This window comes from Myiozetetes cayanensis, unplaced genomic scaffold (genome assembly GCF_022539395.1).
Source record: "Myiozetetes cayanensis isolate MyiCay16 unplaced genomic scaffold, myiCay2020 scf9, whole genome shotgun sequence".
NCBI lineage: Eukaryota > Metazoa > Chordata > Aves > Passeriformes > Tyrannidae > Myiozetetes > Myiozetetes cayanensis.
The window spans coordinates 33,519,683-33,538,401 of record NW_026088185.1 but is presented as its reverse complement, the minus strand read 5'-3'; the positions used below and the strand labels follow the sequence as shown (position 1 = coordinate 33,538,401).

General features: G+C 39.6%; 1 protein-coding gene across 1 annotated transcript in view; it reads left to right on the top strand.

Moving 5' to 3' along the window:
* The window catches only part of LOC126653040 (von Willebrand factor D and EGF domain-containing protein-like), a 169,745-nt gene that overhangs the window by 54,501 nt on the left and 96,525 nt on the right, over nucleotides 1–18,719 (top strand). The window contains exons 5-8 of the mRNA XM_050340516.1: nucleotides 4,676–4,765; nucleotides 6,000–6,135; nucleotides 9,705–9,922; nucleotides 12,978–13,051. Coding sequence (XP_050196473.1) covers nucleotides 4,676–4,765; nucleotides 6,000–6,135; nucleotides 9,705–9,922; nucleotides 12,978–13,051 — 518 coding nt within the window. The remainder of the gene's footprint in view (nucleotides 1–4,675; nucleotides 4,766–5,999; nucleotides 6,136–9,704; nucleotides 9,923–12,977; nucleotides 13,052–18,719) is intronic.

The window sequence follows — 18,719 nt, the reverse complement described above, 5'->3', positions numbered from 1 at the left end:
CACAGCTCTCAAACTGACTCAGACTTTTCCACTTCACAGTTCATTCTACACTGGCATCTGAACTGCTAAGTGCCAAAGTGGCATTTTTCCCCACTTCCTTAAATGCTAATCCCCTCCCAGCCACTGGACTTGTCAAAATCAACAGCAGAAATAGGAAGACCTGCTTGTTTGTAGGTCACACCTGAGCTTACAGCTTCTTTCTCAACCTTCAGGTAGAAAATGAGGAGCATCCCCGTGGAAACAGAACTCTGGGTGAACTTGAACAGAGCTTTTAAAGCAGAAAGGGTCAGAGAGTTGATGAGCAAAACTCTGCAGATGATAAACCACCTTACTACTACACTGGGAAAATTTCCTTCCTTAGCAGAATAATGACCTACGGTCAGCTTCCACACACTGCTTGGCCATTTGACAACTGGGAAGAGCTGCCTTTTTTATATAGAGAGAGTAACAGAGTGAGCAGAGTTGGACTCCCTGCAGTGTCAGGTCATGCTGCTGCACCAGCTCTCTCCCTTCCGCAGCCAACGGCCCCTCACAGGGAGCGATTTGTGTTCTAAAGCTTTAAGGTCTAGTTCATCAATTAAATCAAAGTCAGATTCTCCCTACTTTCCCCTTCCTGCTAACCCTTCTGGAAAGCCTTTCCAGAAACTTTGTTCCTACACCTTTCTGCAAATACCTACAGCCAGATCATTTCCTCAAGCTAATGAGAACTATCTTTTTTTTCCTCCGGCTTCCCTAGAAATGTCATCCTTCAGTTCTGCTCATCCTTTGCTCTTTTCATCAGGGCTGTAAACCACAGCTCCCTCCCACACACGCTCCCAGCAGACTGGAGACTCCAGGTTTTTCTAACCCCAGCACATTAGTGTTTAATGGAGCAGGCAATGGCAGCTCCTGTGCCTTGACAGCCATCGGGAGACACCTTTCACCCGGCGTGATGATTCCCTGCCCAACCCTCCAGCTGCAAGCCATGAGTGCTACTGAGTGACTCTCACCCTTGCAGCCCCAGCCTGCCTTCTGATTATGGGTGGTGTAGCTATAGCTACAGGGAAGATCCAATCCTGGAGTTAATAATCACCCCCCAGTTTGGGCATCTGCACCTTCCCAGCAGCATCCAGACTTCCCTGCCCAGTGAACAGGGAGAAGCAGGTAACCCTAAATGGCACCTTGTGTTAAGAAGGGAGCTTTCCACAGGTGGAGGACATAAATTACTAACTGGGTCAGCATCCCTGAATTCCCACACCTCTAAGGAGCTTGTATGGGTTTTGAGCACCCAAGTAACTCCTCTCTGGCTTTTAGGAACCCAACCCCTTGTATGAGCACAGTGGGAGAGGCTGATAAAAGAGAAGCCATGGCAATGTTGGATGTGCTGGCAAACATCCCCTTCCGTGCCCCAGCCTGCACTCCCCACACTACATTCAGAATTAATTAGGGGCACAGGAAAAGGTGAAATTGGAGGCATTTTTATGGTCAAAATAAGTATAAATAACTGATTTTGATGAATTTTGAATGCTGAAAGCTATGGGGGAAAACACCCATATTTTAACATGCAGGTTTTGTTAGGGAGAAATTTGCTGGAGGTGGTGACAGGTCCTAGGATGAAAATATTCTCCCAAATTGTTTCTCAGAGCCACCTGACCCTCACCAAATGAATAACTGAATTATTCTGTTTTTGGCTAAATAAACTGCTCATGGGGTTCATGTCAAAAAGGGAAGGAGTCTGTTTGACTCCATGAAAAGGGAGAAATCTGCTCCAATGCACAGGAAAGGAGACAATTCTTAGATAAAAAGGGCTTATGTTTTTAATCAGTTTTCTGCCTAGAAGAACTTTTCTGCCCTATGGAACGTTCCACCAGCACAAGGGGAAAAGGGAGTAGCCCATGCTGAGAAGAAATCCAGTTATCCTGTCTGAGAGTACCCTTACATTTCTGTCTCTTTAAAAGGGATGATGAAAAATAATAATCTGATTTTTTAACAGATCCTGTGAGTTTGTGGAAAAATACTGCCTAAGTTGTCACGGCCATCAGCATACTGCTGTCAGTGATGCTTTTATCTCTTTGCTTTAAAGAGGCTGCATCCTGAGATGGGTGAAGGTGGGGGGGAGAAAAAGAGAAAGAAAAAGTTGATTACTGAACTAGAAAAAAAAAAAGCTAGTATTTAGCTGAAGGCAAAAAAAAAATAAAAAAGCAAGCAAAAACTCCTCAGAATGACTATCATCATAATTATGTGACAAACTGTCAACCTGTAGCTTGGTAGCCAATGAACATAATATGCTGATTGTGAAGCATGCACCTAACAAGGTAAAGGTACTACAAGGGGAGGGATGATAAAAAAGACAGAAATAAAATGCAACTTGTGGTGGCTGTCAATACATATTGAATTTGCAAAGTTTGTGCTAATCTCCAAAAGCACTGAAGATCTCTAAGGGTGCTGAAGACAGAGCTGGGATGGACTGATAGTCTAAGAATATTTCGATGTATCAGTAAGGAGTAAATTTTTCTTTAAGTGTTCAGTGCTTTATCAATAAAATATACCTCTAAAATATATATGAGAGGAGATTCAAGAGGGCTTGGTTCTGATATGTCCCAGAATGACACTTTGGGGAAGATCACCAGGTCGATGTCTTCGTCGGTGCTGGGCATCTTTGTGCATGCCCCTGATCCTGTCATTACAGCTTCCTGCCTGGCACGAGTGCTCCACATGGAATGCTCAGAGGGAAGCCTCAGTGTGAACATTTTTGGTTAAAAGCACAGAAGCCAAAAGTTCAAAGAGCCCAGTGAGAGCAAATATAGTGTCTGCAATGCAGCTACATATAAACTGCTCCATGAGCTCTGCAAGGGGATCAGTATGAGTTATTTTTTGGTAGGGGAAATATATGTTATTTGAACTCTTTTTCTGTTGTCACCACCTTGTCAGAGCCTGATTTTGCAGTCTCTCCCTGCGGCAGCTGCAGGAGAAGCTGCAGGAGGATGATCAACACTTGCCTTCTGCCTTCCCAGTAGAAGAACTGTTTTGAAAAGTCTGTAAGCTGAACACGAGCCTCTAGGGAACGACTGGAGATGATAAATATCTAATGATAACAGGGGCTTATCACCTTAAGGAGACAACAACTTACTCTACTTTGGAGGCAAACTGGCTAACTATGAAACATCTGATGTATTTTAACTGTGAAGTACCTCTGTGAGGTGAGGTCTGAGTCTGTTTGTCCGCAGTACACCCAGTACGACCTCAAGGCTTCCATCTCTTTAATGTAACAAATGACACCATTTTCACTGGGCCAAACAGGCTGGAACTGTCTGCAAAAGAGCAAGAAAAATGGTGTAGATAAAAATATTCCAAAAGGCCCATCAGCCTGGGACTGACCTGGACTGGAAGCAATTCACTTGAACAGCCCAAAAAACACTTGCCTTTCCCCATAGCCCTAGAAACGACTCTGTATTGCTGGTGGACAACTTTTGTTGTGCACAAATGAGTGTGGGAAGAAGATTCTTCAGGTTGATGGCAATGAAGAGGGATTTTTAGGGTGGTAAAAGAAATATTCCAGGTTGCAGTGCCCATATGACCACAGGAATCTGGGAATATCCTGGGATTGAGCCTGTTTCATAGCTGCTGATCATGAGGGTCGTGACTGAGCCAGCATGTGAGAGCTACCAAGATCAGCATGGTCAGTGAATGACACTGGAAAATCCACCCAAAGGAGTTTACCACAATGGAAAAGAACATGGATTGCTCCGGTTCTTCCTCATGGCTTACTTGAGGCTTGAAAAAGGCAGTAGCTATAAATACGTCTTCTGACTATTTGTAATTTGATTTCATATGTCACAATCTGTTAGTCCATTTCCAGGAAGAGGCCCAAAAAAATATTTACAACTACAGTCTCAGAGTCTATTGTCATATGCTTTAAGGAAAATTTCTGTATTTTAATCTTATGATCCTAGAAATGATTTTAGCAATTTGGTTTCTCTGAAACCCATGAAACATTAAGATGGCAGATGGTGTGCGGGCTCAGCAGAGATAAAGGTTGTGTGACTGTGCTAGGAATAAAACATAAGTGTCCTGGTACATTGTGTTTGGGGGAGTTTTTTGTTTTGGGGGAATTTTCTTTTCTCTTTTTTTTCTTTTATGATATAAACCTTGTAGGCACATCTGCATCATCTTTTATAATGCAATAAGAGGGGAAAAAAAGGAACTTCTTATGTTGCTAACACAATTTCTGAGACTGGATAACTGTCAAAATAATTTAAATTTTAAAATAAACTGCTTACAAACATGGTGCAGAGAGAGGATATTTGATTCAGTGGACAGACTGAAGTCTGGAATCCCAAGGGCAAGTGTCCTAATCCTGACAGTAACGTTTGTGAACAATGTAATTTTCCCTAAGTAAAATGAGTTAAAATCACAAACCAAGGTAATTGAAAAACTATAGAAGTAAATTCATTGTAAGCATTCAGTTCTATTAATTGTTGAGACAAAAATCTATGTTTCTTTGCTTATTAAATGAATCAAAAAATCTTTCAAATCTCAAAATTTATGCATAAACATTCCTAAAGCCCAAATCCCTGAAACATATTTCAACAGCAGAAAGAAATCTTAACAACTCTGAGCAACAGGAAGATGCATAATACACGAATGTTATTCAAGAAATTCTGTATAGTATGTGCTGTTTATTTATTTATTACAGGTCTTTTGCACTGTCACAGCTTTTACAAGGGACACTCCTGAGCAGCAGTCATTGCCTGAGGACAGCAAAGGTTTCTATGCTGGGATTAAGGTAATGCTGATGGCTCTGATTTAATGACTAGGGAACATTTGTGCAGCCTCTGAAAATCAGGACTCAGGAATGTTAAGTCTGATCATCATAACCAGTGCTGCTTTTACATTCACTTTGAGAAAATGACTTTTAATTTGTTGGCAAAACATCCTAAAACACCTATCAGCACCATGTGCACTCTAATGTATCCCAAAGATGAGCAAAATTACATGTTATAGTGAGTGTACCCCGAAATTCTCTGGTGGTTTAATGGGAAGCCACACCTATAAACCTGCAAGGATGCAGAATTTTGCTGCAACTAAACCAGAACAAATGAAGACAAAGAATTATATTCTCTCCATCATCTTCTTATGGTCGCATTACAAAACAGAAACTGCTGAAGATAAATTCATACTGAGCACAAGAACCGGGTCTAATCCCATGCAAGGATCAGGTTGTCAGCCTGGCAGTCCAGGAGATTTTGAGATCTTCTGAGTATCTAAGCTTCATGCTTCCATGAACGGTGTTTGAAAAATCTGAAGAATAGTTTCTGAGGGTTTTTTTTGAAATGTCAGAATTTCCCAGGGAAGTTCCCATTTCTGACTAGCCCTGAATGCTGTTTCTGCTCTTTCTCTGAGAGAACAGATGGACAGACACGACAAAACCTGAGCTCTCTCACTGGCACAGAGGTCCCTGACTCTTTAATATATTTTATGTGGAGAAATCCTTCTTCCTGCCATAGCAGGGAAGGGGAGTGGTCAAAAACTGCGCTTATTTTGCGCCTCTTGCAGACTACAAAGATACAGTCCATGACCAGGAGGTTATGACATACTTTATGCCATGGTATTTCTCCCAGTGAATTGGAATAGAAGGTCCTTTAAACCATGGATATTAAAAAATTAATAAATTCTAGAGTATAATGATATTTTCAGGCTAATAAAAGCCCGGTTTGAGATTTGGAGATGAGAAGCAATTACACTATATATAGAAACTGCAAACATTTTCTTAATTGCCAAGAATTTTAAAGTATATTAACAACAAGTTTACTTTAGAATGTTGAAGATCATTAGTACAAAATTATTAATATTATTAAGAGGATTATGATAAAGATTATTATTATTATTTTGCAAGCAATTATACATCTTCATAATTGATTAAAACCACTTAAAATTTCATAGGTATCAAGCATCGTCTAATTAATCTGTCATCTGTCTTGTCTGTCAAAATTATCTTAAAATTGTTCCCTTCTTTCCAGTTTTTACCAGAATCACTACAGATTGCAGAGGATGGCAAAGAGCATGTTTTGACTGTTCTGAGCACGGTACCCATTGCCTGTCCTGGGCAGGAGGACTCCTGTAAAATTACTTTGCAGCTAAGTACTGAGGATTTGGGTAAGAGTTTTACACACTGGCATCAAATCAATTCATCAGAATCTTAATTACAGTGGATTCTAATAGAAAATATATGTGAATAGTAAGAAAGGACAGCAACCATAAAATCAACAAACCAGGACACATATCTATCTGCAAAATAAAACATCTGATAATACTGGACAGGTTTTTGAGGGAAAAAACCTCAAAAACATAAATCTGACTAGCAATAGCCTGAACAGGAGTCTGTTGAGATTTATGGATGAAATAACTGTGAGTAGAAGAACTTATTTTAAATTCCAGGAGTGTAAAATTCCATTTTAAAGTTTTTTGTAGCAGCAAGGTTCTTAGGTAGAAGAATTTCATTAATTATCAATAAAAAGCTCCTGGGCTGATTTATTATTCAGTAAATGTATACTGAAGCCTTTTTCTGGCTTGTAGTTTTTTTCTAACTTAATATAGAATGAAAAAATAATTCTTACGCTTATGCATTATTTGCTTTCTAATTTTTTTTTTGAGTGAAAACCTTGACAAAGTCACTTAAAAAACTCTTGCCCTTTTATTCAGTAAATGATTTCTTCAGGAATACCATTGCTATTTACTTTCCATTTGCACTAAATAAAACACTCAAGCTTAGTATTCTAACAAGGCACTTATTTCTCTTCCATAAGTGAGTCAATGAGAGAAGCGTTCAGAGGTAGGACTACAGCTGCAGTTTCTCTACCCACAAAAAAAGCCAGCTTTAAAAAATTTTGGCAAAACCCAGACAGTTCCTGATATTTTTCTCTGTTTAAATCCCTCTCCTAACTCTTCTCCTCATCAGCCAAGTGCTTAGACAGAAGGAAAAAAAAAGTCATTCAAATGGTATCATAACACAATGATCTCAAACTGAGCAGCACCTTATGGTTCCAGCAGCTGTGTTGGCTCTGGTACGTGGAGTGCTTTGCATTTCTCCATGGCTCTGTTCTGCATATTGCTCTTGGCTTAGAGTCTGGGCTGGTCCATCAGGAAAACATCCACTGAGCTCATGGGAACAGATTTTCTTAGATATTGAAGCAGCAAAGATCCTGCTCATACTGAGGGATTGAGGATGTCGAAGTTGGTGGGTGGTGCAACATCCCCACAGAGTCCAAGTAACTTAGACAGTGACTGCTAGGAGAATCAAATAAGAATTAGTCCCATTCAAGGTCATTGCTTTTATCTCACAGTTTCTTAGGCATCAATAAAGCCTTTTAAAATCTCACTGACACTGAAAGCAGGGTCCAGGATCACTCAAATGGGAGAGGCTGAGCTTGATAGATTTGACTGAGACCAACCTCTTGCCACGGGCTTCTCCAATCCCCCAGTGTGTGCTGGACTGGAAGAAAGAGAGGATACAAGACTTGCAGAAGCAGCTCTATTTTCAAGCTGTCAATGGGCTTGATGTGTTGGTGCCAAGAGGTGCCAGGATGGAGGCACAGCTCGTCCAATTAACCAATCTCTGAAGGAAGTTGTTGCTGAAGTGGAAAATTTCTGTTCGTTTCAATTAACTCATTGCTGCTGCTTAAACTAAACTCAGTTCTAGCCCCTGGTTGCTCCATCCTGAGGCTGTTTTCCTTGGATGATGCTCAGGCTGTTCATGATCAGTTGAGCTATCTATATATACTTTAGGCTGAGTATCTGGGCCGAGTGTTTGCATAACCACATGTTTGTTTTGAGCCTTTATTGTCTTTAGGGCCCATTAGTTTATCTGAAGGAACACCATGGGCTTCTGAAAAATGTAGCGTTGGCCACAGTGCTGTAAATTAAAAATAAAGCTCATTTTAGTTAAGATTCATTTATACCAAATGAAATAACTGACAAGCTCTTTTTCTGACTGAATCCATATAACAACACAGTTGTGTTAATTATGTAGGGAATAAGCGATAAGAAAGCTAATTACAAGCATAGAAATATCTCTCCAAGTTCAGACAATATCATAACGAATGCCAAGGCACAGCAAAGCCACTGGAGTTCAGCTTCTCTTAAGTTTATCATTACTATTTTGACAAGATGATTTTCTTTGATTTTAAACTTTTTCTCTGAATTGTGAGCACAGCTCATGGGGCTGTAATGGCAATAACTGTTCCTCACAGAAACCTCCAATTTAATTGAATCAAGAGCCTTGAATATGAGCCAGGAGTTTTCTGTAAGATGTGAGGTGAGGCAGCCTGTAAGGATTTGATATGAGAGATAATATATTATTAATATCTGTAGATTTTAGTTCAGTTCCTGTAGTACTCTACATGGTTAATTTAAATTATATTTCATTAGACTTTGCCATAGGGAATAAAACATTGATTATTTGATTGTGTTAGAAATGTCATCTTAAAATACTTTAATGTCACCTCTATAAATTATTAAACAATTCTACAAATGGGAAAAAAAATGAAAATTACTTTTTTTAATATCAGAAAATCACTTATTTTGATCTCAGTTTAATTGCATTGCCACCATTCTAGAACCTTATCAGATGATAATTAATGGTCTGGGACAGAAAACTAAATATTCCTCAAAAAATGCTGTAAATCCTGAAATCAGCAGCGAGATTCTGACTGGCTTCAGTAGGAATCATAATTTCATTTTTTGTCAACCAAAGGATTAAAGAAAGGTTGGGTGGCTTCTTATATGCAATGCAGACCAGATGGCTCAGAACTAAATGCTATCATAATTCAGTGTTTGTAAGGAAAGGCACATCTATGGAAATGAAAAATTCAGGTTTGCCCTTCACCTGAGACCTTATCAGGGTTAGCACCCAAGAGAAGTGGACATTGCCGTTCTTGCTGCTTGTAGAGATCCCTTTAGGGAAGACATGATGTGCAGAGGCAGAGCTGCATGAATGACTTGGGCTGCCATTGCCATATTAATTTTGCAACCACCCATCATTCCTTACTCATCACAGACACTTATATACCCAGTACCTCCACAGTTGCTTATTTTTCCTCATTCTTTTAGTGAATTTATCCTCACAATACCTCTGTGAAGGATGTAAATAAAACTAATCATCATTTTACAGATTGGAAAGTAAAACACCACAATCTAACTAAGCCAAAAATACAAATACAGATTTGCTGCACTTGCCCTTCTGTTGTGGATCTATTATTCACTAAAAACTAACTCAAGAATCCTCCCCTCCCACATCAAAAACTCTGTTTATTTTAAATTCAATAACTCCCAGCATATACCTCCTTATCCTCAAGTCAGTGAAAGAAGAATGTTTTTCAGAAGCGCAGGCTCATCTCTTTCTTTGTCATGAGAACTACTTGTCTTCATTCACTGGGCATGGACCCATAAAGATAATACTGTCAGTCCAGAAATATTAGCACCTGTGGAAAAATAGGCACCTGTGGAGTTGTAGTAAACTTTGTAACACATGGGGGGGAAAGAAATTGCACAGCAGTGCGTGCAGAGGGGTGCCAGATTCGGTCAGTCACAACTGTCTTCATGTAAACCCCACCTGGTTTCAAGGCATGTGTGTGCTGGAACATGAAGCATTTACGTTGAATGGTAAACAGGGTATGGTTAAATGTTTGGAGAACTCCTGACAGATGCTGTGTTCCTGTTCCTTTTAGACAGCCAGTTACCAGGGCCCCCAAACATCGCCCTTTCGGCGTGCCAGGTGGATCTGCTGCAGGCTCCCTGCTCAGGAAGCAGCTGTGCAGCAGCCACGGTGACAGTGACAGCCGTGACAGACTTTGCTCAGGATGGGAACCGCGTCACCCTCATCAGAGCTGAGCCAGTCGGACGGAGGGATTTGCTTTGGAGGGCTCACACGCCCAGGGATGTGAAGGTCAGGTCCTAAAATAAGCTGGAAAATGTGTCAAATGTAAATGAGAGGCTTTTTAAATCTTTTTTTCTCCCTCAAAGAAAATACAATGCTGATAACCCTTAACCACACAACACGTTTGGGATGGTGTCATAAAATCACAGAACGGTCTCCATTGGAAAGGAACTTAAAGATCATCTCATTACAACCCTCCTGCCATGGGCAGGGACATCTTCCACTAGCCCAGGTTGCCCCAAGCCCCATCCATCCTGGCCTTGAACACTTCCAGGGATGGAGCAGCCACACTCTCTTAGGAAAATCTGTGCCAGTGTCTCACCACCCTCACAGTGAAGAATTTCTCCCCAATATCTAATCTAACCCTGCCCTCTGTCAGCAGAGAAAACCAAAACAGTTTCTTTATATACCAAGAAAATTAACAGGTGCTTTAGCAAATTTAGGCTTGATTATTAGTCAACACATCAGTAAGGCCAAGAGCTGGAACATAGATGTAAGCAGGCATGTTTCTGTACACTGGAAGAGGAGACAGGGAGAGTGTGGGTTAGGGAATTAGCACCTTTTCAAAAAGGAAGGAGGGGGAAAGATGAGGCTTTGGAGAACATTTTCTGAAAAAGCAGAGGAAAGACAGTGCCTCAGAAATGAGAGAGGAGAAGAGGGCTCAGCATTGCCACGTTCAGTGTGTCCCTGTGCTAGGAATCACCAGGACACCTTCAACAACGCACGTGGCTGCTCCATCTTTTCATTTATCCCTGTACAAAATGTGCAAAATAAAAATAATAAGAAGCAATCAGGGAGGCAAGCCACACTATCCCTGCAGAAAGCCTGGCTAAAGGAACATGGCAAGCAGGGCCCAGCCCCTTGTCTGTGAAGCTGTTTCAGGGCCTCAGCTGGGTGGTTTGAGAGCTGTAATCCCACCACCCCAGAGAAATAACCAGAGCGCAGATTTGACTAAGCTAAATTTCTCAGAGCAGTGGCACATCCAAGCTGGCATATTTTAAGTAACTGAAAACAAACCCCAAGTGAAATCCACAATTTCCCCACCCTAATTCTTATGAATTTGCTCAGGAAAGAATGACAATAAACTGGACCAAAAGAATTTTTGTCTTCAAAGGTAAAATGCCAAGTGTGGGACTGTAACCTTTCCTCTCCAGCACAGGCTTCTTTTGAACTTTTTAAGATTCTTAAATCAGAAATTGCAGCTAATTCAGCGGAATGCACTCACATACCCATATTTTTTTCTCAAAGTTAAAAATGCTTTCATTAAAATATGAAAATGTAGCAAGTGTGAAATTGAATTAATCAATTTTAATAATAAATTCCATTTATCTCAGTTAAAGCTTGATCTATGGAAACATAATAGACATTACCTTCCCTCCCCACCATTTTCCCTTTGCTGCTTTGCAGTTAATTAGAGGCTTTAATGTAACACAGTTCCTGCAACAAAGCAAGAAAAACCCCATGTATTAAAACCCACATAATCTTTAGTCCTTCTGGCTTGTTCAAATATTTTTGATTTATCTGAAAATTGAACAGAAATGGTGGGCAGAACATGCTGACACATTCAGATACCCAATAAAGAGGATTTCCTCAGCAAACTACACCTGCCTACAACCAGGAATTGCATCTTCTGCTGATATCATGCATGAAAGAGCAGAGCAGAAAGGACCACATGGATTTGTTTGGCTAAAGTTTTACGTAGGAAGTGTGAGGCGATGGAGAGAATGGGAAAATTCTCAGACACTTCTTCACTGTAGACCTGATACAAATTACCTCAGATCAAAAAGCTGCTCAAAGAGGTGTTCAGTTTTTCTTTACTCAAGACCATCACTCTACTAGTTTGGTGTGCCAGACACTGAGGGGGTATCTAAGAAGTGTTTCTCTGCCATGGCTAAGGGGCATTTTGAAACACAGGTGACGCATTGCCACAGGTGAGGAATGTTGTCATAAACCATTGTTCTATCTTCACCCTCTTATTCATGTATTTAATTTCACCTCTGCTGCCAAAAGTTAAGTTTTGCTTTGTCACTGAAAGATTGCACAGGGATAGAGCAGCCATTCCTCTTCCCCGCTCCGTGGATCCTGGTAGAACTAACTGAAGTGCACCTCTGGACTTCTCACGGGCAAAGAGAGAGCAAAGAATTAACAGCCATGTCCAAAAAAATCAGCCTGGCAGGATGGATAAGGGAAAACCATAGCACTCCATCACTCCCACCAGTAGTGACTGGGAGCTCTTCATATCACAAATCACTACACAGCCCAAAATTACATTTCTGAGCAATGGACAGCTGAGCATTCAGCCATTGGAAAACACCTTCTTGGGCAGATGTGGCAACGTGGGCCCAGCACTGCCTGAGATTCAGGTATTGCAGCTTCAAAGTCCTGTCTCTGGCTTTTGCAGGCTACTTGCAGGGTACCAACACTCTCACACCTTGTCTGAAACCCACCTAGTGCCCAAGTAACCAAGAGCTGAGGCAGATGATCTCTGTTGCTATAGTAGATCCTTTCCTCTCTTTATACATGTGCCTAAAGCAGGCAGCTCCAGCAGCCTGATTTGGGGCCTCATCACCAGTTTCTGACCAATAACCACATCAAATATATAAATCAGCCAATCAGACACTGTAACTGGAAATCTAAGGTCAGATTACGGACAGGTAGCTACTACTAAAACATGCTAATGCTACTTAATTACAGCATACCTTTTACCATACTTCAGGCATTAAAAGTTGTACAATTTAATGAGCGCTCTACTCTCCTGATAATTTCAGTGAATGATCTGCTTCTTAGCCAAAAGTTTTAATAAAAAAACTTCATATAGTTCATCAGAAAAAGAAAGACATTACATGAGGTGAAAAGGAGCACTTTGAACTCCCCTTATTGCATGTGATTAAACTCCATTCCTTGAAAGTGAAGCCTATTTTGTAACCAACCACAATCACGTTTGAGAAGTCAGATTGTAGTTTGTACTTAACCCATGAATCCTGTCCCTTATGTTTTGTGAGAAATAGTAATGAAGAAAAACTGCTGTGTAGACTGTATTCATTACACATTTCATTTTAACTAGGTCACAGTTCGAGACCTCCCAACAGGGAACTGCTACTCTTTCACTGATCCACATATTATCACATTTGATGGATGGTGAGTATTCTACTTTGAAATAATTTGGCTCAATTACTGCAGCTCTCAGTTTCTGGATGTGGCATGCATTTGGTTTTACATTAGAATATCAAAAGAGCGTTGTACTAATTTGCTTACATTGAGAAATGTCGTGCTTCGATAACATAAATGGTTTCCTTCCAGCTGTTTATACTCCTTTCAAGAAAAGGATTAAAAATGGATCCATCTTGGAGAAGAAATGGGTTTGAATCTGAATAATTTTTACAAGACAAAAGTCAGATTCCAAAATGTTCTTCAAACAGAACCACCACTAATGACTTTGAGGGGATGTTTACACCACATACCGTAGTGTGAATGACACCCCAGTGCCACACAAGTGAGCCATTGCATCCCTGGAGCGGCACAGCACACAGGGACAGCCTGGTCCTTCCCATCAGTTTACTAACACCTGATGTAAAGTCACTCATCCTCAGGATGTTCTTGATTTCTTCTACTTCTAGAGCTTGTTTTTATGCACAGCTGGAGTTGACAGTCCTAAACTTAACAAAAAAACCCCATATAGATGGACATACTGTCTCAGCTGAAAGATGTCCAGAAATGATAAATGCCAAATATCAAGGGAAAAGTGCAAAAGTAAAAGTTGTACATCCTGCTGTAGTGTCCAAATGCCCTTCTATATTATCCAGCAATAAGCTGCTTAAAGACTTACAGAGAGAAAGTGGTACCTTTGTGTTTGACAGCCTGAACTGTACAGAACTTTTCCTTGTTGAACTTCCCTAATCATTCATGGATCTAGTTATCCCAGCTAAATGACAACACAGAAAGTTTTTAAAGTTTGCATCTGGCAGGTTTGATCCATATTTCAGATCACATACCAGGTTTGTCATTCCACCTTTAACCTCCTAATGGCACAGATAATGACTTTAGGTGCACAGGGCCCACAGGGGCTCAGCAGGCATGATATTCCAGTCCTGATATCCTAATGTCCCAATTTCAGTCCAGCAGGCTCTGGAGGTGCATCTAAAGTGATGTCAAAGCTGAAGAAGTCTGTTGATGAAACGTGAGCAAGAAAGGCAGTGATCCCATTAAAAATTATACATCTGCCTCAAATAAAGATTTCACCTAAATTGGGTAGTCTGAGCTCAGATATTATCTCTGCACGTCTATGGCTTCCCAGTTTCCCTCCTGCTTTGCTGAACAGAATTTATAATGTGGTCAGGAACTTGTTTCATGCAAGTTTGGTTGCTTGAAATGTAGAAACTGCAGAAGAATTAGGAGAGATTCAAAGACATTCCCATGCTTCATGTATCTGCAATTATTTCAGCTCTGGGATATTAAACTAGATTGGAATATTATTTCAAATCTCTCTATACATTTATATTCTAAAATATTCCCTTTTGATTTAGGGCTAAGAATGGACAGTGATCTGCCAGATTGTTGTGTTTAGGAAGTAATAAATTACTGAAAAGTGCCTTTTGGAATGGGGACACCTTCTCAGCCATATAGCACATTTTTACATTACTTCTATGGGAAAAAAAAAAAGGCCTAAAGTGAAATGAAGTAATTTTACTTGAATAACTCATTTTTTAATCCTGTTATTGATAGCACACAAAAATGCTTCTAAGCAATTTATATTCTCTTTGAGCAGAGGGAGTTTGGAAAAGCTCGTCCCTTTGTGTCATCCTGACTCAGAGTCACAGAGACTTGAAAGAGAAAAATCCCAGGATTAACTTGGCCCCTTGATAACTGCAGGTTTCTTCCTTGTGGGCAGACCTTCATTACTGCTCTGTCCAGTGCAGCCTTAAATGAGCCAAGCTGATGGGGCTTCTGCCATCTCAATAACTAGGTTATTTCACTAAGATATATTACATCTTGATATTCAGCCAAGTTTCTTACCCATCATTTCACAGTCCCATTACTCCTACTTATATTCCCATTTATTATTGTAAATAATTTCTCTTTCAATTATTATAATGATTATGCTACCTTATTACACATCAGTTAAGCAACTTCTCTGTCTGCCTATCCAAAAAAAATGTTCATATGTTAGCAAATGATTTTATAGCTCTGTATTTAAGGAGTGGGGAGTGCTACTCCTGCTTCTGTCCTGATACAAAACTGTAACCTGAAGGTAGCGGTGAAGAGAAGGGAAAATATACAATGGGGAAAAGTAAGGATGAAATAAAAGCTATGAAAACAGAAAACTGAAGCCTGTACTTGTTTTCAGAGTTTAAATTAAAAGCATTAAAACCTAAAATTTTAACTTATTTAAAAATATTTATTTGAATAATTTTTTAACAGGTTTATTGGAAAATTGAAAAACAAAATTGAAAAATCAAAAGGCTGCTCTTTTTGCTAGCAAAATTTTCCTACTGAAACAGTCACTTTCAATGTACTTTGTAACTTCTATTGTGATGTTTTCAATGGCTCACATTACATCTGAGGTAGTTAGCTACTCATTAGACAACTCAAATACCTAACTCCCACTTCTTAATGACAACACTCCCCTTTGGTATTCTTCCTGCTAATATATGTCTGTAGAAATATTTATCTTGTAATCTTTTCATTCCTTTCACCAAAGGCAGTGACGGAAAATCAAAGAAGAATGTGTCATATTTTACAGCATAAGCACAATCAATTTGTGTATATTGGAGCGTAGATGTGAAATAGCGTTAATTATACCAGCTAAAATCCAGAGAGAGCACTTCCCTTTATAGCAAAGTACCTTCTAAATTAAACAAATGTGAAAGCCCGGTAAAGCAAAAGTATAGCCCTCATTACTAGTTATGGCACATTATAAATATAAAAGCTTTTCATGCCATAAATTGCAGATTCTTAAATATGAAGTACTAGCTTAAAACTAAACATGCAGAAAATCCTTTTAAGGCAAAGCAAAAAAGGAAATATTTCTTGATTGCTGACCTATATACATCATCCAGGTTATTTTGCATTTTACCTCAAAAAAAAAAAAAAAAGCTAAAAAGATTTTTCAGGTTTCTCAAGCATTTGTACTAATCCATCCATCAGTTTTGTCTTTGGGGTTATGGTGCCACTTCCTGCACTATGGAAAAATTTCTCAGCTTGCAGTTCTGGTTGGCTTTAGAGGCTTTCATCATACTAGCCCACAACTAAGTCCTGGCAGGCACTGGGTTTTTTGATAGCCTGTAGAAGTTTATATGTCCCCAAACATCCAGTGACTACTCAATGTAACCCAACAGCTTTGCTCCCTGAGAACAGCATGATGTGATCAGCGCTCTGAAACCAGAGAATGTCCTTCACCATTACCCAGAACTTCATAGGGTTAGGACTGCCCTAAAATAGTTCATACTAGCAAGGAAAGAGGGTGCCTGCAAGGACATGTCAACAAATCAAATAATTTAGTGGCAAAATTGTGGTGGAAAATCTTCAGGAGTGGTCACAGTAAATACTGGATTAATAAAAAGAAGAAGTGTAGCTTGCTGAAGAGGAAGTGCATGGTGTTAGTTAATCTAACACTACTAGTAGTAATTGTTTACATATGTTTATATTCCCTTCTGTCCTCCTCTTACCATTAATCAACAGAAATTGTTCCTATAGGATCTCACTTTCATGACCAAAGACTAAAGGGAGTTTTATAATTTGTAGATAAAGAGCACAAATTTAGTTTTGACTTCATGCCATGACAAGAACTTGCTGCACCCCTTAGAAAACAACCCAGCCACACAGCCAGGGAGGGAGGAACCCCTTCCCACCCAGCCCATCCATTGCTTCAGACTATTAGGGAAGCAGGATGGGGGAGGGCACTGTGGAGGGTGATTTAGACCCAAACAGAAGTGCCTGGTTCACAGAGAACACGCAGAACTCCTTTGTGCTCTAGTAAGTCTACCTCATGCTTTCAGTGCCAAAGGCAATTTCTCAAACGTTGTCCAAAGAATCATTATCACAATTACAGTTGTATAAACATCATAAGAGTGTACCTATGTTCAATTATCCATTCAACTCATTCAAAGGCAGCTGAAAGGTTTCATTTAGACTCAGAGCAGGTTCGTTATGTGCTGTGCAATCTGTGCCATGGCCTAATTGAAGGACTTGAAGAGACTTCCAGGAGGGCTGGATTGAGTACACTGTCAATGCTTAGTAAGCAGAAAATAGCTCCCATAATGCAATGGCATATATATGCATATGCAAATACAGTCTTATTTACCCAAGGGAGATGATTAATCTGGGTACAGCCATTCTGATGCCTTATTTTCCATCAGTCTCCCTAAACACCTTTCCTTCTAAGATGATGCTGTAGAAGGAAACTGTGGAAAGTTCTCAAAAAAAAAAAAAAAAATCCTCCCCCTTCTCTCTCTCCTTTGAAGATGTCCAAATGTAGTAAGTACTTGATGTTAAAAGAGATTATCTATTTTTTTTATATTGTCCTTGGTTCTGATCAATCTTAGCAGCAGCATCTGTGCAGTGTGCTTAGGATTTATGTACCTGATTAGAAAATAAGATGAGACAGAACCATTCAAAATCTTATCTCTTTATGGCCAACTTGACTAAGTTTTTCAAGATGAAAGATAAAGTCAGATGCCTTTTCTAGCAGGGAAAAGCCATTGAAGTTAAAATTCTTACTGTGTTTTATGTTACATAGTTTTCTATGGCTTTTATTCTGAAGAGAAATAAAATGTAGAAATATACATGCTAAAAAAGTCACTATTCTCAAGCTGTTTGTTCCTCTGTATATGAAACAGTAATGGCCTGAAAAATATTGATGTTTGTATGGCAGAGCTTAAAAATAATCCTGTTATTTAGCAGGGATATTTTATACATTCCTTTTTACATTTTTTTTTATTCTAGAAAAGAATAATGTTTATTATTATAAGCTTATATCTTAGTTTCCATATTACTTAATTTCATAAAAATTGTGTTTAAAACTAATTGCAGTGCCTTAAAAGAAAGGAGATTAATCCATTATTTTTAAAGATGTAAGTTGTTGGCTTGTAGAGAGAAAACTACAGACATATATATAAAGTATATGGCTGCTGTTTTCTTTTCTTTTTAGAATAAAATAGAAGTAAGAATAAAATAGAAGTAAGAATAAGAAAAGTTTGTGCAGTGAGAGCACAAACAGAAGAGGATCCTCTCCCATCTCCTGTAGTGGAAATCCCAGGGACTAAAGGTGGCCCATGCAGAGGGGAAGCACTTGCAAAGTTATTACAGTTATTCTGCTCCTGGCCCTACTCAGATGGAACAAGGACGCTTCTTACAGAAAAGAATGAAAGGCCTAAATTGTTCACCACGCTGCCTTGTGCCGATTGCTAATCCATTCAGTGAGAAAGTTGTGCTTACGAGGAAGGTGTTGAGGGAGAGGTAACAAATTCATTTTAGTAAGTTTTCAGTAGAATCCCAGATTTTCACAGTAAGCCTTTACCTAGCCTCAGCCAGACTTGTAAAAATTGGTGATTAATCACAGAAGAGGTTATTTGAGCACTGATTTTCCTTTCCTTGAAGAAGATCACGCTCTAAAGCATCTGGTTAGAACCCAAACATATTTATTAAGACCTGGAGGCAGGGACTTCTTCCCATTTGCTTTATATCAAATGTTTATCCTTTTTATCCATGCCCATTGCCATGGCAGCAGCTGGGAGACAGCTCCTGCTTTTCACTGGGATTCTTATGCACTTCCAGCCAATAACTGCGGCGGTGTTTCCCTTGGATACAG